The 23412-nt window shown below is 42.1% G+C and overlaps 1 protein-coding gene across 10 annotated transcripts in view; it reads right to left on the minus strand.

Annotated features, from left to right (window-relative positions):
• The window catches only part of ABCA6 (ATP binding cassette subfamily A member 6), a 67157-nt gene that overhangs the window by 39165 nt on the left and 4580 nt on the right, over nucleotides 1-23412 (minus strand). For 6 of the 10 annotated variants that reach the window (XM_025279371.3, XM_025279369.3, XM_025279368.3 and 3 more), the window contains exons 3-14: nucleotides 22679-22911; nucleotides 22156-22239; nucleotides 21560-21660; nucleotides 19271-19475; nucleotides 17459-17620; nucleotides 15481-15587; nucleotides 14891-15117; nucleotides 7221-7362; nucleotides 6054-6239; nucleotides 5628-5775; nucleotides 4058-4226; nucleotides 1471-1529 (exon numbers count right to left, since the gene is read on the minus strand). In XM_025279371.3, the coding sequence (XP_025135156.3) occupies nucleotides 1471-1529; nucleotides 4058-4226; nucleotides 5628-5775; nucleotides 6054-6239; nucleotides 7221-7362; nucleotides 14891-15117; nucleotides 15481-15587; nucleotides 17459-17620; nucleotides 19271-19475; nucleotides 21560-21655 (1501 nt within the window). In that variant the 5' untranslated portion in view covers nucleotides 21656-21660; nucleotides 22156-22239; nucleotides 22679-22911. The other 4 variants (XM_025279367.3, XM_025279374.3, XM_044938504.2 and 1 more) reach the window with 4 other exon arrangements.

The following is a 23412-nucleotide window of genomic DNA, read 5'->3' on the forward strand; positions in this document are numbered from 1 at the left end:
TACAGACAAGTTATTTCAAGGCCATGTTTTCAAAGGCGTTCCCAGTGGCCGCATGAATCAGTTGCCTCGGGGGGAGAAAGACAAGAGGGACAGCTACCATCTTTACTTCCCGAAGAGCAACTCCAATGGGTTGTTTCATATATTTTTACACCTATTGATGTTTGATGCTTTAACATTTTTTAAGGTTTTGCTACTTTTAAAAATAGAACAAATCCTTGCAGAAGTTGGAACTATTTAGACATACTGATGAGGGCAAAAGTGGTTCATACTGGCCTCTGAAAATTGAAATGAGATATTTAAAAATACTTTAACATGTCTTTGGCTATAATTTAAAAAAGAAACCACAGGTCTAGATGGTATTGGATAAAAATAAGCATCAACTGTCAGGAAGAAATACATGTGGGAGTCTTTCCATTTATCCATCTTAAATGCATAATATAAGGAGACATTTTTAAAAGATGCAGAAGGGAATGTGAATAATAACAACAGTTTTCATCAACTAGGAAAAAGCCCAACATGTTTACACAAGTACATTAAATTTTCAAAGCAAAGACATACTCTCAAAGGAAGAAGTAAAATTGAGCTAAGGGATCTGCATTTGTTAGAAAATAAATGTAACATAAGCAAAGTGGACTGAGAACTCGCAACCTTGGGAGGGTTGACGGCTCTTCCTTTTTTAGCTGTTAAGGCTTCTGTCTCTTCTAAAATATTCCTCCTAAAAATAATTATCCGTAACAGCAAGCTGTCCTCTATGAAATGTCACCACTAACTCTGATGCTTGCTTAAATGTTTGTTACAGAAAAATATATTTGTGAGAATACTCAGTTTCAAATATGTCAGTTCACTAGAAACCATAAACTACGGTTATTGTTGGATACTGACTTGTGGCTCAGTGGTAAAGAATCTGCCTGCAAAGCAGGAGACCCAGGTTCAATCCTGAGTCGGGAAGATGCCCTGGAGAAGGCAATGGCAACCCACTGCAGTATTCCTGCCTGGGAAATTCCTTGGAGAGAGGAGCCTGGTGGCCTCCAGTTCGTGGGGTCACAAAGAGTCAGACACAACTTAGCAGCTAAACAACAGCAACAACAAAGGTGTTCCTGGTCTTATGTTAATCTTACCAATACATATGAGCTATGTATATTCCTTGACTAGTATAAAAATTTATCCATGTTAAGTCTAGACATTCTTTCCTTACAGTGCAAATACAATGAAATATTGCTAATAGCAAAGTCATCTTTTAAAATGAAGTGGCATTTTTCTTTGTATGCCTCCATTTTCGTAGATAAGTAGATCCATGAGACATCTGGAAGGGTTTTACATCCAGTTCTTAATCGTGGTGAATTTCCAGGTAGTGGAGGTAGGCTGTTTGTACTTTTTTCTGTTTTGCTTACATATAATCTGTAATTTTTTACACTGAACTTTTTCCATTTTTTTAAGAAGTCAATGAAAACAATGAAAGTTTTGCTTTACCTTTCAATACTTCCACTTTTCCAGTCTTTTCTTTATATACTTTTTTAACATTTCTGATTCTGAAATGAAAAAATAATCGGTGCTTAGGTAGCCAATAGAAAAGTAAAAATTGTACAGATCATGAATAACTTGAGTTACAGGGAGGCAGCCAACTTCATGTGAAAAGAGAGGACATAACAATCTACTCAGAAAGACCAAGACTTATTTCAGACTAAACGCTTCCCCTGAGGGGGAAAATTAAAGAGCCCCTTTAGAAAGTTACAATCAGGCTGAGAGAGGAGCCTGGTGGGCTACAGTCCATGGGACTGCAGGGTCAGATGCGACTTAGCGACCGAGCATGCACTGGTGATCCAGTGGATAAGACTCCAGGTTCCCGATGCAGGGAGCCTGGGTTTCATCCCTGGTCAGCAAACCAGATCCCACAGCCACAGCTAAAGCTTCACACGCCACAACAATAGATCCCACGTGTATCAAAGAAGGACAGAAAGATCCTGCATGCCACAACCAAGACCCAATGCAGCCAAATAAATGTGTGTGTGTGCTCAGTCATGTCCGATCTTTGCAGGTCCATGGACGTAGCCCACCAGGCTCCTCTGCCCATGTAATTCTCCAGGTAAGAATACTGGATGGTTTGCCATTTCCTCCTCCAGAGGACCTTCCTGACCCAGGGATCAAATCCGCATCCCTTTTATTGCCTGCATTGGCAGGCAGATTCTTTAGCACTGTGTCATCTGGGATCACTTCATCAAATACACACACACACACACACACACACACACACACTTCTAGATCAGTGGTCACCAAGTTTGAATACACACTAAAATTTCAAAGGCAACACATACAGGGCAAAGCAAGAATGAAGCTCAGACAGATGAGCAATGTCAGGACCATATAAGACCACATGCAATGCATCTTCGAGTTCAAAGGGAAACTTCACCCTCCTTTCTGTCCCTGAATGAGAATAAAGGTAAGGACATTTATCAACCAGGAATGCTGGCGGTGGGCAGGTTGGAGCAAAGAGTCTGGAGATTTAAAAGAAAAGGCGTCAAAGCTGCTGAATCCAAGAAGATACTTTATTTCTGCCTTTCTGGATATAGTGGGACCCCATGGGTGTGGGACCTCAGCATTTTATTTTAATACATAAACTTCCACTTGGGAGAGGCTGGTTGATTTTGGATTTCAAGATGACAAACCACAGTGTTTGGAGCAGACACGCTGATTCCAAATTTCTTACTTCTTCCATTAGACAGTAGAAGCCAGTCAAAAGTACAAAGGAAAAGATTCAGAGACCCTAAGACGAGCAAAAACTCAGAGGCTGGAGCGGACAGACAGAAGCTGGGGGAGCCTAGACAGAGGGTGAAGCGGCGACATTGCACGGTGCTGAGCAAATGGGACTTTCACTATCGTACGAGACACTGTAGGTGATGACAGAGGAGGAGTTCAGTGACATTTACAAATCTGTTCTTCAGTATTTTGCTTCAGGTTCACCCTGCTGCCACTGGTTAATATTCCATTTATTTTAGCCACTATGGAAAACAGTATGGAAAGTGAAAGTGGAGTCGCTCAGCTTGTCTGACTCTGTGACCCCAGGGACTGCAGCCCACCAGGCACCTCTGTCCATAGGATTCTCCAGGCAGAGTACTGGAGTGGGTGTCATTTCCTTCTCCAGGGGATCTCCCCGACCCAGGGACTGAACCCAGGTCTCCCGCATTGCAGGCAGACTCTTTACCGTCTGAGCCACCAGGGAAGCCCTACACAGTATGCAATATTCCTCAATAAACTAAAAATAGAGTTGCCATATGATCCAGTAATCCCATTCCTGGGCATATATCCAGAGAAAACTCTAATGCAAAAGGATGCATGCACCCCAGCGTTCACAGCAGCAGTGTCGACAGCAGGTGAGCCACGGAAACAGCCTCCGTGCCCACTGACGGACGAGCGGATGAGGCTGCGGGGCGCGCACGCACGCAGTGTCAGGCGCCCGGACGAGCGGATGGGGCTGCGGTGCGCGCGCGCACGCAGGGTCAGGCGCCCGGACGAGCGGATGGGGCTGCGGTGCGCGCGCGCACGCAGGGTCAGGCGCCCGGACGAGCGGATGGGGCTGCGGTGCGCGCACGCACGCAGGGTCAGGCGCCCGTAAGAGGGGGTGGACTGCCACTGCAGCAGCAGGCGTGCAGCTGGAGACGACCGAGCGCAGTCAGGCAGGAAGAGAAAGACAGACAGCACGTGCATCACTCACGTGTGGAATCTCAAATGGGACACAGATGAGCAAACCCGTGAACCAGGAACAGACTCACAAACAGAAACAGACGTGGTTGCCAAGGAGGAGGGGTGGGGAGGACTGCGAGTTTGGGGTTAGCAGAGGCAAACGATTGCAAACAGGACGGATAAGCGGCAGGGCCCTGCCATGTAGAGCAGGGAACTCGATTCAGCATCCTGTGATAAGCCACCGTGGGAAAGAATACGTAGCCGAGCCACCTGACTGTGCGGCAGAAATCCACAGGACACTATAAACCAGCTATACTTAAATAAACTTTTTCAATAAGCTCATCTCCTCGTGCCCGTGTCTCAGTACACGTGTGACTACCTGACGGCTTCTCTCCCGTGGAATTCTGGGGCTACGGGCTCACAGTGCTCATCGGGGGCGGGCTCAGGGTCCGCGTCTTTCCAGGCGACATGACTACCAGTCCTCCGGCGTTGGAAGCAAGGTGACGAGTTCAGGAAAAACAATGGCGAATAATGGGACTCGTTTCCATCTAGTTAAGAGGTGGTAAAACATGTGTTCAGTACCATGGAAACGTGAGCACATAAGCCTTCCTTAGAGCAGTGCAGAATGTCTTGGACTTTTAAGCATCACAAATATTGCTTTCTAACTCCCTATTATCGAGAAGTTTTGAGAGTGAAGGAAACAATGAAAATTAAAAAGAAACGACATATTATTACAAAAGGTAAACAATATAATAGAACCCTTGATAAGGTATAAATTAAAGGCTTGAATAAATTGCTTTCTGAAATGTGTTTAGAATAATGATTAAATCACATATTGAGCGGGAAAAGCCTTAACATGGCACATAAAAATAATTTTCAATATGTTTGTGAACTTAAGAAATCATGTGATTCAACAGTATGACTGAGCAAAATACTGAAATCTATATGGTACATCAATAAAAAGTACATGGAGAAATTAATTTGTTCAGGATGAACCTATGGTCATTCCCTAGATTTAAAAAAATGGAATAGCATTTGTTACTAAGGGTCTTCAGATGTTAACCAGAAGTGATAAAGAGACAGACATACATACAAATAAACACACAGGAATATATAGAACAAATTTAAATCCAGTCAAAGTGGAAGAAAAATACAAAATAAAATATATAAATGGATCATGCAAGGGAAAAAAGCACCCTGATTCTGGTATGTGTGTAGGAATTCTAGACTTATGTGGAATTTTAAGTTGTTTTCAAGATAAAGAAAATCTAACTGGGTAATAAAGTGAAGTAACTCAGTCATGTCTGACTTTTTGTGATCCCATGGACTGTAGCCTGCCAGGTTTCTCCATCCATGGGATTTTCCAGGCAAGCATACTGGAGTGGGGGGCCATGCCCTCCTCCAGGGGATCACTTCTGTAAATACGAGCGATACATGACAAAGGTTAGGAGGCACTTCACTATGCAAGGTCCCTAAGCTAACCAAAACCATCTTAAGAACTAATTTATTCCCACCTGTCCTGATACAAACCCGCAATATCATTCTTTGAAAACACTTTCAGTGATCTTTGAAAAATGTAGCATTATTTAAAATATAAGTATAATATTTAAAATGTATTATAAATTATAACATAATTATAATACAATGTAATTATATTATAATTACAATTAAAGTATAATTATAATTAAACATATTTAATTAAAATATAATTAAATGATCATCATCGTATGTTTATAATGTGTATCACTATATCACATTCAGAAGAATAATTATTTTTAGGTAGCAATTCCTTTAGACCGTTAAAGCTATGAAGCAGAGAAAAAGAAATCATTCAGTCTTTTATGGGAAATGCTTGTCATTCCTTATTTCTTAAAATATATAACTTTAAGAAAAACATCTTCAATGTGATCACTACCAGCAGAGGTCAGGAAAAAACCGTAATTACTTACAGGGTAGGATTTTGTCAAAGTATAACGCCAATGCCAAGTATAAAAGGGCATCAAAAGTCAATATGGAAAAAGTAGCTATCATTATATATGAGTCTCCAGAAGCGTCAGGAAAAATGACACCATTCACAGTATAATCCAGGTGGATAATCTAAGATTCAAACAAAAGTAATAATAAATACTTAAAAATAATTCAGTGTAGCAGCAAGAACTACCACTTCATTAAGCAGTTTTTCTAAGAAGCCCTCATAATGAAGCGCTTAGGGGAACTTTCTATTTTACAGCAATCAAAGCAATATTAGAAAGGAACACTGATTTTTAAAAATACAATGTTTTAATAATAGGAATTTAAGTTGTAATTGTTTCTCAAGAGAGTCTTTTCTAGGTTCTTAGAAATGATGACAAGGTTAGAATTAACTCTGATCTCACCTGGTTAATTCCAGCACTGAAGGCAAAGGGGCTACAGATACTGAAAATCCACTTCAAAGGTGAAGGAAGTTGTTGGTAAAACGCACTGAATCCCACACTCCCCCAGAAGAGGGTGAGGAGGAGCACGACCAGACTGGTGAGAATGGTTTTCTTTAGCAGCACGGTCATCAGGAACGCCAGAGCGATCTGAAAGAGCCAAGACTCGACACAGGCTGACGGTCAGTGGTACCACCTCAAAACAAGGACCTTTGTACCATAACATGAATATTTATCACTGACACAGTGATGAGCAACAGTAAGGGATAATTTTGCTCACCCTCTTTGTAAGGAGAATCTTTATTTGCCTGCTTAAATGCTGGGCTTGAAAGGCTGCAGGAAGAGCTGTTGTTGCTGTATAGCAGCTAAGTCCTCTTCCGACTCTGAGACCCCGTGGACTTTGGCTGACCAGCCTCCTCTGTCCATGGGATTCTCCAGGCAAGAACACTGGAGTGGGTTGCCATGCCCTCCTCCAAGGGATCTTTCCGACCCAGGGATGAAACCTATGTCTCCTGCACTGGCAGGCGGATTCTTAACCATTTATCTACTTGGAAAGCCTGCAGGAAGAGCTGAGAAAAGGATAAAAGTGCAGTCTTGGAAAGAGGGAAAGAAATTAAGTTAATATATTACCAAAGAGTGTCTACTGTGTTTTGCAGAAAACCCCCTGGAAGGTGGAAGAAGTCAGAGGAGCCTGTTCAGAGAAGGAAGAGAGGGTGACATGGGCAGTCAGACCAGGGTGGGTGTTACAAGGAGATGAGATGTGAAAAGCTGCCATCCGACAGGGAACCTTTGGGGAAGAAAAGGTGGGTCCAGTCCTTAAGAACATTCTCATCAATCTATAAAGATCTTAGGTATTTTTTAGAGTCAAAACAATTTTCTTTCTTTCTGATGCATCCTTTCATTAATTCAGACCTTTATGCAAAAAAAACAGTTTCAATTTTATTTAGGTCTCATCATTTTCTCATACTCATAAAGACTTCTCCAGCAAACACACACACACACACACACACACACACACACACACACACACAAAGTGAAGGAAGGGGCTACAGGAGCCTGCTCAGACATTATTTCTGTTACATGTAACCAAGACCGGAAGCAGAGACCGTGGTAGCAAATGTACGAACTTACCAAGGATAAGCCATACAAGAAAAAGAGAGTAAATATGACCGTGAAGCCCGTCAGGATGATAATTTCAGTAGATGTTATTATGACTGTGATGATTATGGAAGTGACAAAGATGAAGGCAGCATAGATGGAACCCCAGGAGAGCCTAAAAAGCACAGACAATATTTCAGTTGTTTTAACTTCATTATGAAATATTTAAAACATACAAAAATACTTACAGAATAACACAATGGCTACCTTTGTACCTGCCACCTATTAACAGATCCTTGCTCCTTGGAAGAAAATCTATGACAAACCTAGACAGAATATTAAAGAACAGGGGCATCACTTTTCCAACAAAGGTCTGTATAGCCAAAGCTAAGGTTTTTCCAGCAGTCACATACGGATGTGAGAGTGGAACCATAAAGAAGACTGAGTGCTAAAGAATTGATGCTTTTGTACTGTGGAGTTGGAAAAGACTCTTGAGAGTCCCTTGGACAGCAAGGAGTTCCATCCAGTCCATGCTAAAGAAAATCAGTCCTGAATATTCATTGGAAGGACTGAGGCTGAAGCTGAAGCTCTAATACTTTGGCCACCTGATGCAAAGAGAGGACTCACTGGACGCCACCCTGAGGCTGGGAAAGATTGAGGGCAGGAGGAGAAGGGGTGACAGAGGATGAGATAATTGCATGGCATCATTGACTCAATGGACATGAGTTTGAGCAAATTCCTGGAGAGAGTGAAGGACAGAGAAGCCTGGTGTGCTGCGGTCTGTAGGATGGAAAAGAGTCAGACACAACTTAGTGACCGAACAACAACAAACTAAAATACTACCATGGCCATGCTGGTGTCATGCTACACGCTGACTTGGTGTTCATACTGCATGACTAACATGAACAAGCATCAGGAGCGTCACCTTGCCTGTGTTCTTTTGCAACTTGCCTTTATTCACAACGTGTAGCTATCATACGCTGCTGCGTAATATTTCACTGTGTGAATACAACTCAGTGTTCTCCTCTCCATGGCCACATAGGTCGTTTCCAGACTTTCTTTCTAATGCAATGTTGCCAAGAATATTCTTGCCTTTGCCTTTTTTGGGGAAAGTGCACACAATTTTTCTTTCAGGTGAAATTGCTGAATTCCAGGAGATAAGCATTTTGTGTTTTCAGCTTTGTTATATATTACCAAAGTGTCCTCATTATAAAACTGGAAGGAAACAACAGCTGCTGATCCATCAGTGACCGTGGATGTACCGGGGGCCAACCGATGATGTGGTCGCTCCTGAGGACCGCAGCCAGCAGCAGCCCCGCCTGCCCTCCCACAGAGAGTTGGAATCTCATAACCACACTGAGCCCAGTGCATGCTTGCTGCTCCTGTTCAGCATTTCTTTCTGAAAACAGATGTAGATTATGGTGGGCTTCTCAGGTGGCTCCAGGATAAAGAATCCCCCAGCAATGCAGGAGACACGGGTTCGATCCCTGGGTCTGGAAGATCACCTGGAGAAGGGAATGGCAACACATTCCAGTGTTCTTGCCTGGAGAATCCCATGGTCAGAGGAGCCTGGGGGGTTATAAGTCCATGGGGGTCACAAAGGGTTGGACACGACTGAACATAGATTATGGCAACACCCTTACGGTTTCACACTGTTTTGCTATAGATGTGCTGGTGTTCACATTTTTATGAAGTGGGTATTAGAAATAGCAGTCAGTCTTAGATCTAGGAAACCTGGAGAGTGTTTTAGCCCAAGCTTCTCATTTTACAGATGAGTAAATGGCAGTTCTTCTTCCTGATAAAGGGTCCTACTCAAGGTCGCCACAGTAAATCAGTAACGGAACTGAGAGAGCAGCTGTAGGCTTTCCGTCAGTTCAGAGCTCTTCCTTGTACACAAAACTGCCTAATAAGAAACAGCTGGAGAAAACAGTGAAATTATTAAAATCAGGAATTTGCATGAATATGTCCCAATAGACCATGTTTCAGTTCAGTTCAGTCACTCAGTCATGTCCGGCTCTTTGTGACCCATGGGCTGCAGCACGCCAGGCCTCCCTGTTCATCACCAACTCCCGGAGTTCACTCAAACTCATGTCCATTGAGTTGGTGATGCCGTCCAGCCATCTCATCCTCTATCGTCCCCTTCTCCTCCCGCCTTCAATCTTTCCCAGCATCAGGGTCTTTTCAAATGGGGTCAGTTATTCGCATCAGGTGATCAAAGTGTTTGGAGTTTCAGCTTCAGCATCAGTCCTTCCAATGAACACCCAGGACTGATCTCCTTTAGGATGGACTGGTTGGATCTCCTTGAACTCCAAAGGATTCTCAGGAGTCTTCTCCAACACCACAGTTCAAAAGCATCAATTCTTCGGTGCTCAGCTTTCTTCACAGTCCAACTCTCACATCCATACATGACCACTGGAAAAACCATAGCCTTGACTAGATGGACCTTTGTTGACAAAGTAATGTCTCTGCTTTTCAATATGCTGTCTAGGTTGGTCATAACTTTCCTTCCAAGGGGTAAGCATCTTTTAATTTCATGGCTGCAATCACCATCTGAAGTGATTTTGGAGCCCAAAAAAACAGTCTGACACTGTTTCCACTGTTTCCCCATTCATTTCCCATGAAGTGATGGGACCAGATGCCATGATCTTCGTTTTCTGAATGTTGAGCTTTAAGCCAAACTTTTCACTCTCCTCTTTCACTTTAATCAAGAGGCTCTTTAGTTCCTCTTCACTTGCTACCATAAGGGTGGTGTCATCTGCATAGCTGAGGTTCTTAATATTTCTCCCAGCAATCTTGATTCCAGCTTGTGCTTCTTCCAGGCCAGCATTTCTCATCATGTACTCTGCATATAAGTTAAATAAGCAGGGTGACAATATACAGCCTTGGCATACTCCTTTTCCTATTTGGAACCAGTTTGTTGTTCCATGTCCAGTTCTACCTGTTGCTTCCTAACCGGCATATAGGTTTCTCAAGAGGCAGGTCAGGTGGTCTGGTATTCCCATCTCTTTCAGAATTTTCCACAGTTTATTGTGATCCACACAGTCAAAGGCTTTGGCATAGTCAATAAAGCAGAAATAGATGTTTTTCTGGAACTCTCTTGCTTTTTTGATGATCCAGCGGATGTTGGCAATTTGATCTCTTGTTCCTCTGCCTTTTCTAAAACCAGCTTGAACATCTGTAAGTTCACAGCTCATGTATTGCTGAAGCCTGGCTTGGAGAATTTTGAGCATTACTTTACTAGCGTGTGAGATGAGTGCAATTGTGCAGTAGTTTGAGCATTCTTTGGCACTGCCTTTCTTTGGGATTGTAACGAAAACTGACCTTTTCCAGTCCTGTGGCCACTGCTGAGTTTTCCAAATTTGCTGCCATATTGAGTGCAGCACTTTCACAGCATCATCTTTTAGGATTTGAAATAGTTCAACTGGAATTCCATCACCTCCACTAGCTTTGTTTGTAGTGATGCTTCCTAAGGCCCACTTGACTTCACATTCCAGGATGTCTGGCTCTAGGTGAGTGTGAGTGATCACACCATCGTGATTATCTGGGTTGTGAAGATCTTTTTTGTACAGTTCTTCTGGGTATTCCTGCCACCTCTTCTTAATAGCTTCTGCTTCTGTTAGGTCCATACCATTTCGGTCCTTTATCGAGTCCATCTTTGCACGAAATGTTCCCTTGGTATCTCTAATTTTCTTGAAGAGATCTATAGTTTTTCCCATTCTATTGTTTTTCTCTATTTCTTTGTGTTGATTGCTGAAGAAGGCTTTCTTATCTCTCCTTGCTATTTTTTGGAACTCTGCATTCAAATGGGTATATCTTTCCTTCTCTCCTTTGCTTTTCACGTCTCTTTTCACAGCTATTTGTAAGGCCTCCCCAGACAGCCATTTTGGTTTTTTTGTATTTCTTTTTCTTGGGAATGGTCTTGATTCCTGTCTCCTGTACAGTGTCACGAACCCCTGTCCATAGTTCATCAGGCACTCTGTGTATCAGAGCATGTTTAATTACTGCTTATTTGACTTGTTTTTAAACTTTTATGTCATTACAAGGATCTGGACTGTGCTAGACAATCAGCATTTTTGGTGAGGCATGCCACATTCTACAGAATTCACTTCCTGAGTACAGAAGGGAACTGCTCTAGGTAGGAACTGAAAAGCCATAGGGTGTGAGGACTATGGATTAAGGAAGTTAAACCTTTCTAGAAAAGGAATCTATAGCAGGGAGTTGTGGGTGGAGTTGGGGGGGATGTTAATTATCTATGAAAAACTTCATGATAAAACAAAGCAATTTCAGACATCATTAGAGTAAGTATTGACTGCATTTCACATTTTTTGCCTTAGTTAAAAAAAAAGTGGGAATGTTGTAAAACTTATTACCATGAGACATTGTGTTCTTAATAAGAACATTTCAGATTTTTCTTTTCCTTGTTAGTTTTAAGAACATATATCCATTTTGCTAAATTTTAGGTTACATGCATACTAAGAAGCATTTACCCTGAGAATGAAGCCATATCTAAACAACCAGCACCTTCTTGGCTTTAACCTAGAGTTGGCTTGTGCCTCCCTGTCCTAAAACAGCTGCAGAGACACTGCCATTTGTACAGAGTTCCCCTCTCTCTCTTTCCTCCTGACAAACACCACTTACTCCTTTCTGCTTCCCAAGGTTTCACTGAACAAACATTACTTTCCTTTTTTAAATTTCAAGACCCACTTTCCCCTTTTGTTATTTCATAATTCAGTTATATTAAAATTAAAACTCTTACTGTTAATAAAATATACTTTATAGGAAACTTTAAATTTCCTAGATGTTAATTTTATTTCAGCAAGTAAGTTTCTTGTAAAGAGCTGTTCAATAAGTAGTCCTTCATCCATTCCAGATAAGTACTATACCCATAAATAGCATTTTGTTGCTATGGGGAGTATACAGAGAAATATTTCCCAGGACTCAACACTGAAAAATGCTAAATTTCTTTTAGGGTAAAGCAAACAGATTATTTTTCTTTTTTTTTCTTTTCCTAGACAGTATGAATTTTGTAACTGATGGTATCACAGAATTTTCTAAGAGTCTTGGCCTCTTAGAGGTTTAGATATTATATTCACTCGTTAAGTTGTATCTAGTTCTTCATGACCCCATGCAGCACTCCAGGCTTCCGTGTCCTTCACCGTTTCCCAGAGGTTGCTCAAACTCATGTCTCATCAGTTGGCCAAAGTATTGGAGCTTCAGCTTCAGCACCAGTCCTTCCAATGACTATTCAGGACTGATTTCCTTTAGGATAGACAGGTTGGATCTCCTTGCTGTCCAAGGGAGTTTCACGAGTCTTCTCCAGCACCAGCTCAAAAGTATCAGTTCTTGGGTGCTCAGCCTTCTTTACAGTCCAACTCTCACATCTGTACATGAATTCTGAAGAATCCATCAGATCAGATCAGATCAGTCGCTCAGTCGTGTCCGACTCTTTGTGACCCCATGAATCGCAGCATGCCAGGACTCCCTGTCCATCACCAACTCCCGGAGTTCACTCAGACTCATGTCCATCGAGTCCGTGATGCCATCCAGCCATCTCATCCTCTGTCGTCCCCTTCTCCTCCTGCCCCCAATCCCTCCCAGCATCAGAGTCTTTTCCAATGAGTCAACTCTTCGCATGAGGTGGCCAAAGTACTGGAGTTTCAGCTTCAGCATCATTCCCTCCAAAGAAATCCAAAGGCTGATCTTCAGAATGGACTGGTTGGATCTCCTTGCAGTCCAAGGGACTCTCAAGAGTCTTCTCCAACACCACAGTTCAAAAGCATCAATTCTTCGGCGCTCAGCCTTCTTCACAGTCCAACTCTCACATCCATACATGACCACAGGAGAATCCATAGCTTTGACTATATGGACCTTTGTCAGCAAAGGGATGTCTCTGCTTTTTAACACGCAGATTGTATGATCTGCGTATTCATCTGTTAATCTTACTCATTATTTTGCTAAACCTTTGTTTCTACTCAATTATTATTTGCTATTATAATATATACACAAATAGAGACATACATACATATATGATAATCATGTTGAAATATAAATTTTAAAATCACATTAAATCATTTGTGAAATGGGGCGAGATATATCAATGTAAGAAGCAAGTGCTCTTATCAAGTGCTTCCTACCTGCCAGCGTCTGTACTGGGCACCCTTCCAGGCAATCTCAAATCCAATATACGGCATTTAGTTGCTCAAAAAAAATATGTGCTTGGTACTTAGTCTCTGAACAGAAACTAGCTATTATAAGCCTGTACTTTCTTCATAGAAGGAAGTGGGGAGAAACTAAAGGATAATCCTGGGTGGGCCAGGTGGGAGGGCACTGGAAAAGACACTCAGCATCGCTCGTTATTAGAGGAAGGCAAATTAAAACTATAACGAGGTATCACCTGCCACTGGTCAGAACAGCCACCCTCAAAGCATCCACACACAATAAATGTTGGAGAGGGTGTGGAGAAAAGGGCCCCTTCTACTCTTCTCATAGGAATGTCAGTCGGTGCCGCCACCACGGAGGGCAGTGTGGAGATTCCTTTTAAACAACTACAAACAGAAATACCACACGGCCCTGGGTGCACCTCCGGAGAAAACGGAAGATGATGCACGCACCCCCGCGTTCACTGCAGCGCTACCCACAAGACCCAGGCAACGGAAGCGACCTAAATCCACAGGACCCAGGAAACGGAAGCTGCCTAAAGCCACAGGACCCAGGAAACGGAAGCGACCTAACGCCACAGGACCCAGGAAACGGAAGCTGCCTAAAGCCACAGGACCCAGGAAACGGAAGCTGCCTAAAGCCACAGGACCCAGGAAACGGAAGCGACCTAAGGCCACAGGACCCAGGAAACGGAAGCTGCCTAAAGCCGCAGGACCCAGGAAACGGAAGCGACCTAAGTGTCCATCAGCAGAGGAGCGGATAAGGAACGTGTGGCACACATACATGACGAATACTCAGTTACACAAAAGGGAGGAAAACATGCCAGGACGGACCTGGATATCATTGTACTGAGTGAAGTAAGCCAGAGAGGGAAAAGACAAAGATCGTGTGATATCGCTTATATGTGGACTCTAAAAATAAATGGTACAAAATAACTTATTTACAAAACAGCAAGAGTCACAGACGCAGGAAACCTGCGGTTACCAGAGGGGAAGACAGATGGGGGGAAGAGATAAATTGAGAGACTGGGATTGACATATACACACTATATATAAAATAGACCACTAATAAGGACCTTCTGTATAGCACAGGAAACTCTACCCAAGACTCTGTAATGGAAAAGAATCTAAAAAAGAGTGGATATGTGGACATGTATAGTCTGATGCACCGTGTGGTCCTGCAGAGACTAACACAATACTGTAAATCAACTACACTCCAATAAAAATTTTTAAAAAATTAGACCACCTGGTCTGGTACACATCTTCCTTTTGACACTGGGTAATTCTTTTTTATTTGCTGTGATCTTAACGGTACCTCTATCATTCTGTTGGTTTAATATATGCTGGCACAAAAAAACGGCCCAGAAAAGTATAATCACTATCTTGCATAGCAAAATTTAATAAGAACTAAATAAAAAAGTCCCAACAACAACAAAGTAGGCATTGCATCGAGTTTAAGTTCCAGTGTTCTAAAACAGTAATACTCTTCCACTGCTTCGGAATTTCTCTGTTTATTCACTTGCACTACTTGAATTAGTCACTCACCAGAAGGCTGAATCTTGCAGACCCATCAAGTTCATGAAATCCTTATACTTTTTTCTCTCTCTTGTAACATTGAGTGATAGGAAGTATATAAGTGGAGAGAAGTAAAGCAAGCAGTAAAAGATGAACATCTCATTTTGAAGGTTCTCCTTAAAGATAAAGGGTAGCGTCTTCATATTTACAGCAGTAACTGACATCAACTCCTCCATCACATAGTGATTTGTTGTCATCTAAAGAAGAATGCAAATGAACACAATCATTAAAGTATAGACACTGCTGAGATCTGAATAAGCTATGGAGCTTGGGCCCCAGTACATTTCCTGTTTTAAATACTGTTCTGTGGTTATGCAAGATGTTACTTTCAGGAGAAACTAGATGAAGAACAGGGGGGTGCCTCCCTGTATATTGTGTTTCTAAAACTACTTGAAAATTTAAAGTTTAAAAAAAATGTACTCCTTCACCTAAATGTCAGTTTTACCATTTGGATACCCAGTTCATTATATAAACACATGAAGACCTGAGTAGACACCATCTTTTATCAAACCTTGATGCCTCTGGAATTAGCTCACTTCAATTATTAGGACTTTTCTTACTTGTATAATAGCAGCATTAATGGCAGCTTGTAAAGGCACAAATCCTCCTTTCCAGTATCTCTCCAGTGCACAGGAAAAGTCATCAATATTTGTACGCTGGCAGTAAGCTATAATCACACACAAAGGAAGCAGAACCAACATTATGGAAGGAAAAGTCATTAATATCTGTACTCTAGCAATGAGCTAAGGAAATGGCAACCCAGTCCGGTGTTCTTGCCTGAAGAATCCCATGGATGGAGGAGCCTGGTGGGCTACAGTCCATGGGGTCGCAAAAGTCGGGCATGACTGAGCGAAATGAGGAGGGGGAGCAATGAGCTTTCGGCTCAAAAAAATAAATAAAAGGAAACAGCAGGACCAACAGTACGGGAGTAAGGTGATTGGAAAATAAGATACAAGAATCCAAGAGAAACTGCTCTAGAGGAGCCTTCATCAGGCAGGGCTTTTTTTTGTTTTTGGTTTTGTTTTTTTTTTTTTAATTTATTTAGTTTAATTGGAAGCTAATTACTTTACAATATTGTAGTGGTTTTTTGCCATACCTTCATATGATCGGCCATGGGTGTACATGTGTTCCCCCTCCTGAGTGGGAATGCAAACTAGTACAGCCACTATGGAGAACAGTGTGGAGATTCCTTAAAAAACTGGAAATAGAACTGCCATATGACCCAGCAATCCCACTGCTGGGCATACACACCGAGGAAACCAGAATTGAAAGAGACACGTATACCCCAAAGTTCAACAGGCAGGACTTCTAACCACAGGAAAAAGGAGCAAATGAAAGTTCTAAATAAGGCGACTTTACTCATGGAAACCGTGGCATGCACAGGATGTCTCAGAAAATGAAAAGAAGACGGAAGCGAACACTCTGCTTGGCCCATCCTGGGCACCTCGTTGTCTCAAGACGCCCAAGGCACTGCAGCACCAGAGCTGGCTTCGTGCCCAAACGCTCTCCCTACAGGAGGGTCCAGGGCTCACGCCTCCCTGTCCTTCTGGTCTCTCTACAAAGGTAAACTCGTCACACAGGCCTTTCCTGGCCTCCAGAAAGAGGACATCACTCTGGTCTAGGGAACACATGGAGTTTAAATCAGAATTCCTCTGTTTATTCACTGCTTGCAACAGTCACCCCCCAGAAGGCTGACCCTTGCAGGCCCATCCTGTCCATCAAATCCTACGCTTTGCTCTCTCTTTTGTAACATTGAGTGATAGGAAACATGTAAGTGGGGAGAAATAAAACAAGCAGTGACAAATGAACATCTCATTGTGAAGCAGAACTAGTACATTTCACTCATTCTCCCTGAGGGGCTAGCGCTCCCTCAGGCCTGGAAACCTAACCGCGTCTGCCCTGCTCAAAGCACCTTGATGCCTCTCCACCGCCTCAGCCCTCAAGCAGTGCCAGCCTCCTTCTCCCACCACGTCCCCTTTTGTGCGCTCTGTCCACTTACACAGGACGGCTCCTCTGCCATGTCGAATACCACATGCTCTTTCCCACCCCAGCACCCCCATCCACAACCCCCTTTACTCTCTGGAAGGTGAAGTCCTTGGCTCCCCACACACGCCACCCCGTCCGGGGTTCACTGAACCATCACTTCTCCAGGCAGAGCTTCTCTCATCACAGGATTTCTCGGGAGCCCCTGGTCTAACTGCCCCGAGCACCTCTCCTTGCTCTGGTCATTAACTGCTCACCGGCGGCCTGTCCTGCTAACCCTGGACACTCACCTGAGGCTGGGACCTCAGTCTCAATCACCTCTGCATGCTTTCCAACATGCCCTTGGGAATTCACTGCTTATCTGCTGGATGACTCACTGGGTTTTTGAGAGCTGTCCTCAAGGGGGAAGAGACGACTGAGCTTGGAACAAGGTCAGCAGGGTCTGTCGTCTCTTGAACCTGGTGCTAGCGCGGGTACCTCTGCCGCCTATCCCACCCTACTCCTTGTGTCAAAAACATGAAAAATGCAACAGTCACACTTTATATGGAAAGTCACCTGCGAAAAAATCCTCCTTCAAAATGGGAACGTAATATCTCTGATAAAATTTTAACTTATAAGAGAAAGGGTCATTAAAGATGACTCCCACACTGTATGAGAAAGTGTCTAGCATTATTTCATCCATGGATTTCTCATCTGGTGCCCCAATAATTCTTCTTCCTGTGAATTATATGGTAAAAAAAAAAAGACACAGAGGATTGTTAGAGTTTCACCAAAACAGAATGTGATATTCAACTTTGCCATCACCTATTTTCCATTGGAATCAACTAAAATCATTCTACCTTTAAATTAAATTTATCCAAAAGGCAAAACAAAAAAAAAAGGAATTTTTTGTTGTCATTTTAGATTCTAAAATCAGGAGATATGCATGAGACTTAACAGTTTTCCTTTAATAATGACAGGCATTAGGGCAAATTTTAAGTATATAAAATGATTATGCCAAGAAATAAGTATGTATTAGAGAATCGGGGTACAAAAATAGAGGTAACTGTAGCAGTTATTATGTGGTCAAAGGACTCCAGATTTTAGCTTTACTAAGCAAACGAACTTCATATAGTCTTTGTCTTATACAGTGACCAAGAACACAAAGTGACTTTAACAGCAAGCAATTTTACCTGTTCAAATCCAGAATTTAAGAGTAGATAACCAGACTGCACCCAGCCTGCCCATGAGTGAAAAGCACATTTTGGTTCTATCAGTTACACAGAGGCCTCATTTAGAACGAAAGCCCTTAGGGACGTCCCTGGCAGTCCAGTGGTGAGGGCTCCATGCTTCCACTCAGGGGCATGGGCTTGATCCCTGGCTGGGAACTAAGATCCCGCAAGCTGCATGGTGTAGCCAAACAGCAAAAATCTAGAATGAAGGACTTTAAAGATGTTTACAAATTACACCATATGCAGACAGAATATCCTTAGATTATTCACCCTTAATTTTCCCAGTTCTGAAATTAATGTTATAATAACCATATCTAATTTCTTTTATTTATATGTTTTTTCCTAAATTATAAATATTAATCATTATATTTCCATGTTAAAAACACCCACACTCACCAATAACATATTTCTCCTAGGCAGTATTCTGCAAATCTGAAATTATAAAGCTATTCCTTTATTTAAATTCCCATAGAAATGTAGGCCTCCCCGAAGTAGATCCTCATCAAACCAGAAGGGTTTAAAAGGCTGATAGTTCAGGCTAAGTGAGAGAAAGAACTGCCAAAGTTCTGCTATCTTGCTATCTAGATAATTAGCATCATAGTTAACTGTAGCTTCAAATTAAAAATGCATACATTTTATCAAAAACATAAGATGTGGTACATATATACAATGGAATGTGGATCAGCCATAAAAAGAATGAATGCCATTTGCAGCAATGTGGATGCAGAGATGCTCCTACTAAGTGAGTCAGAAAGAGAAAGACACACACCATGTGATATTGCTTATATGTGGAATATAAAAAAGGATACAAATGAACCTTCTGTGAAGTAGAAACTGACTCACAGACATAGAGAGCAGACCTGTGGCTGCTAAGGAGGAAGGGGATGGAGCAGAGACAGACTGGGAGTTTGGGATTGACAGACGCAAACTTTTATATATAGGATGGATACACAACAAGGTCCTACCATACTGCTATATTCAAAATCCTGTGATAAACCATAATGGAAAAGAATAGAAAAAAGGTATGATTATGTGTGTACAACAGAGTCACTGTGCTGTACAGCAGAGATTGGCACAACATTGTAAATCAACTGTACTTCCATTAAAAAATAAAATAATCAAATCAGTAATACTTTTTGGCCATTAGCACACCTACCTTTCATTACAGGAGCAAATGCCGTCTTATTCATTATCTGCTGGGTCAAGTTGGAGACTGGTGTGTACACAACATCCATAAAAGACCTATTATATTTATCTACCCTTCCCAGGTTCTGGGGAGGCATTCCAGGAAAATGGACATTTTCATTTAAATGTGAAAATATGCACATATAAAGTGCTAAAAGTATCGGGAATCCCCATTCCTATATTAAAAAAGAGAGAGAACAAATTTAGATTGTAATCCCTTAAGGAGCTCAGTCAACAGACCAGAACAATTGAAGACAAATTCCAATTTCACCACGTAGTTGGCTTCTCGTTGCCGTCACTCTTCAGAGCAATGGGACGCAACCAAAGATCTACACCACGACAGCTGACACACAGGTCATTCTCTAACGCTGGAACTAAAGTCCTGCATTAAATCATGAACTACTGCAGAAGCCATTCCAGAGCCCACCAGGATAGCGAACAGGCCAACACTCCTTATATGCACAGGCAGGTGGTCCCAGAGTCTATAAGACACAGGGCCCCCCAGAAGGAGTTCAGGAGGGCAAAGAGCAACAGTCTGTCAGCTGTCATATTCACGGGCATCCCTGTGGCTCAGTGGTAAAGAATCCACCTGCCAGGCCAAGGAGATACGGGTCTGATCCCTGGGTTGGGAAGATCCCCTGGAGAAGCAAGCGGCAACCCACTCCAGTACTCCTGCCTGGGAAATCGCGCGGACAGAGGAGCCTGGTGGGCTACAGTCCCGTGGGGGTCGCAAAGAGTCAGACTTGACTTAGCAACTAAACCATTACCACTCCCGCCATATCCATGAGAAGGGGCAGAGTGGTAGAGATTGTCTAGTGGCTCATCGGCATCCATCATCTCCTCCTGTTTGGCACGTTGCTAGATGGCCTTCCCCGCCTCTGCAAAGTCAGTGGGACCAAACGCTTGAGTTCTGGCACTGGAATGTGGGCCCAGGCCTGGTTAATGGAGCCCCGCGCAAGCTTCCTTCTGCCTGTCTCAGTCCTTCCGCGTCCTGAGGGTCCAGGGACAATCTCCAAAGTCTCGCGCGATCAGTGGCGGAGTCGGTCGATGAAGGAGCCTGGGGCCCTGCGTGTCTGTGTCCCTCCGCCGACCCAACCTGCGTCCCTTTCCCTGCCAACCTTAGACTGCAAAGAGTGACAAACAAACCTTTGCTGCGTTGAGCTATTGAGATACGGGGCTTTAATGCACGCTGACAATCAGTGGGGTCACTTGGTCATAATTCTTGGAAATAATCTCTGTGTAGAAAATTTATGGCCTTGAAAATAAATGCCCCCAATTAAAATTCCTCTATTTTTGCAGATGCTGTGGTTAGTATTTCTTGACTCTAAATTTATTGCCCATGATAGCAGCTTTGATAGTTGCTATGTGCTCATCGCTCAGTCGTTTCTGACTCTTTGCGACTCTATGGACTGTAGCCCACCAGGCTCCGCTGTCCATGGAATTTCCCAGGCAAGAATACTGGAGTGGGCTGTCACTTCCTTCTCCAGGGGATCTTCCCGACCCAGGGATTGAACCCAGGTCTCCTGCATTGGCAGGCAGATTCTTTATTACTGAACCACCTAGGAAGCTCAATAATTGCTTATAATCTAATTACCACATAATTAGATTTTAGTTACTTTCCTTTTTAAAAAAAAAATGAGGAAAACATTGTCTTTGCAGTTCTGGGTTGTTTTTCAGAGACTACTGTGAGTCTCTCAATTCCGATAACTGGAGAGAAATTCAAAGTCAATAAATGCAGTTTTCACAGATACAGAGAACAAGCTGGTGGTTTCCAGTCGGGAGAGGGAAGGGGTAGGGGCAATATAGGGGTGAGAGAAAAAAAGGGTTATTATAGGAGCCAACTCATTGGAAAAGACTCTGGTGCTGGGAATGATAGAGGGCAAAAGGAGAAGGGGCAACAGAGGATGAGACGGTTGGACAGCGTCACCAACTCGACGGACAAGAGTCTGAGCAAACTCCAGGAAGTGGTGAAGGACAGGGAACCCATGCTACAGTCCAGGGGTCGCACAGAGTCAGACACAACTTAGCAACTGAACAACAACAAATAGGGTTATGTGAAACTGTGTGTGTGAACCTTTAGACAATTGTAAAGCACTATAGAATTGAAAGAATCTTTCATTCAATAAAACAAAATACATCCTTACAGCTCCTCAAAAAAACAAAATAAATGCAGTCTGCTACTTAAAATATAAGAGAACCATGAGGCAATGAAATAAAAGAATACTGCTAACTGTGAAAAGGATCAAACGGTCAAACATACCAGCAAGGTCTCTCTTTTCATCCTCCATTTCTTCAGTAGATTCTTGCACAGAAGTGCTTGAGTTTGCTGGTATACACTTTTCTGTTTCATATGCATTTAGCCTGTTCATTAAATAAAGAGAAAGTAGATATGGTGGAGTATAAGCTAGAAAAATAAATGTAATAAGAAAAAAGCCTTGGTCACATTTTGAGGGAAAATATTTCCTGCCTTTAGGAAATGCAAAAAAGGATTTAAAATATTAGTTCAATAATCATGATTATAAAATTTTACATCAAATATATGCTGTTTGGGAGATGAGTACTGGTAAGGAAGTAGAGAGGACCATTTACACAATTTTACCATAACATTGAGTATTACAATGGAAAACACAGAATTAAATTCTGAACCTGTAAGATGCTTCCCATTTTGACATTCTATAAAAGAAATTCAATTATATGAATAGAACAGTTGAATAGTATCTCATCTGAATTATAATTTTTGTTCTTTTAAAAAGAAATTCCATAGCTAATTAACAAAAATTCTGATAACGTAAATTCATCTAAATAATTAAGTCTATTAGAAGCAATCCCAAGGAAGTACTTTCTTTTGATATTTACCTTCCTGATTGAATCGAGCAACTTTCATCCAAAGAGTTATGCCATGGAACAATTATCCAGACTCAAATGACTTGAAGCTTGATTCTGATAAACAGGAAGCATAAAACAATTTACCTCAATTTTCAGAATTCACAAGTCCTTGAATAACTGACGAAAAAACAACTATAAAGTAAGTGGAAAAAAGAAAGAGAGAGAGAAAGAGAAAAAAGAAACAGAGAGAAAGAGGAAAGAAATCACACAAAGTAATTTTGCCCAAATGTTTGCAAATAAAATATCTTTCAGTTTTCATATCGAAATACTCAGATGAGTCTCCCTTAGCTGGTACAGAAGCAAATTCTACTGTTTTCCTATGTTCTATTATTTTATCTACACAATGAAAGTTGGCTGGGAAAAAACAAACGTTTTGTTGTTAGGTCTTCAGTACAGAACACACAAGTATTTGGAAACATCTGGAAAATAGATTGATTTTCGCAGCGTCCACCCGAATATTTGTCACAACACAACAAAACGGAGCTCTACTTACTGTCAGGATAATGAGAGAAAAAATGCCCTGGAAACAGGGTCAAAGCACAGTTCTTTTTGCCTGAGGCAACAATTTAAATGTCTTTATGGCCACTTCTTCCTATGTTCCTTCAATGAAGGCATGCTCCCAGCAGCTCTTGCCCAAGCTGGTTTCTGAGAAGGGGCGGGGCCAGACCAAGCTGCATGTGATGAGCTTGTTTTGTTTTCTGCCTTTTCTTCCCCAAGCCAATTATCCTGCAGGGAAATGACTGTCAGTGGTTGGTTAGGAATTAAAGCCCTGTGTTTGTTCGCTTGGCCTTTCGACTCCAGGGATCAGGGGAGACAGTAAGCAAGGAAAACAAAATTAGCTCTGCTACTGTGATGAGACCAAGATGGGATAAAAGGCAGTGAACGAGCAACTAACCACACAAAATGGTTAAACTTGTATGAGAAATCTTTAGCCGTTTTATTTTTTTTTCTTTTCACTACTAATGCCTAAACACAGTTGTCATTGACATATCTGACTGACACGCACTACAGAACACGCGGGAGCTGAGTTGTTTTGTTTTTTCTTTTTCCCTAAAAAACAATTGGATTGCTAAGCAATCCATAGTCTGCCTTGGAGAAACATCTAAGTTGGACTAAGGAAGAATTATGAACGAATTCCTTTCTCCTGCTCCTTGCATCATGGATACAGGATTTCATAAGGCATCTGAGCAAAACAAAAGTAAGTGGATTGCTAAAGATGGGAAAAAA

The sequence above is a fragment of the Bubalus bubalis genome, chromosome 3, assembly GCF_019923935.1.
Source record: "Bubalus bubalis isolate 160015118507 breed Murrah chromosome 3, NDDB_SH_1, whole genome shotgun sequence".
Classification (NCBI taxonomy): Eukaryota; Metazoa; Chordata; class Mammalia; order Artiodactyla; family Bovidae; genus Bubalus; species Bubalus bubalis.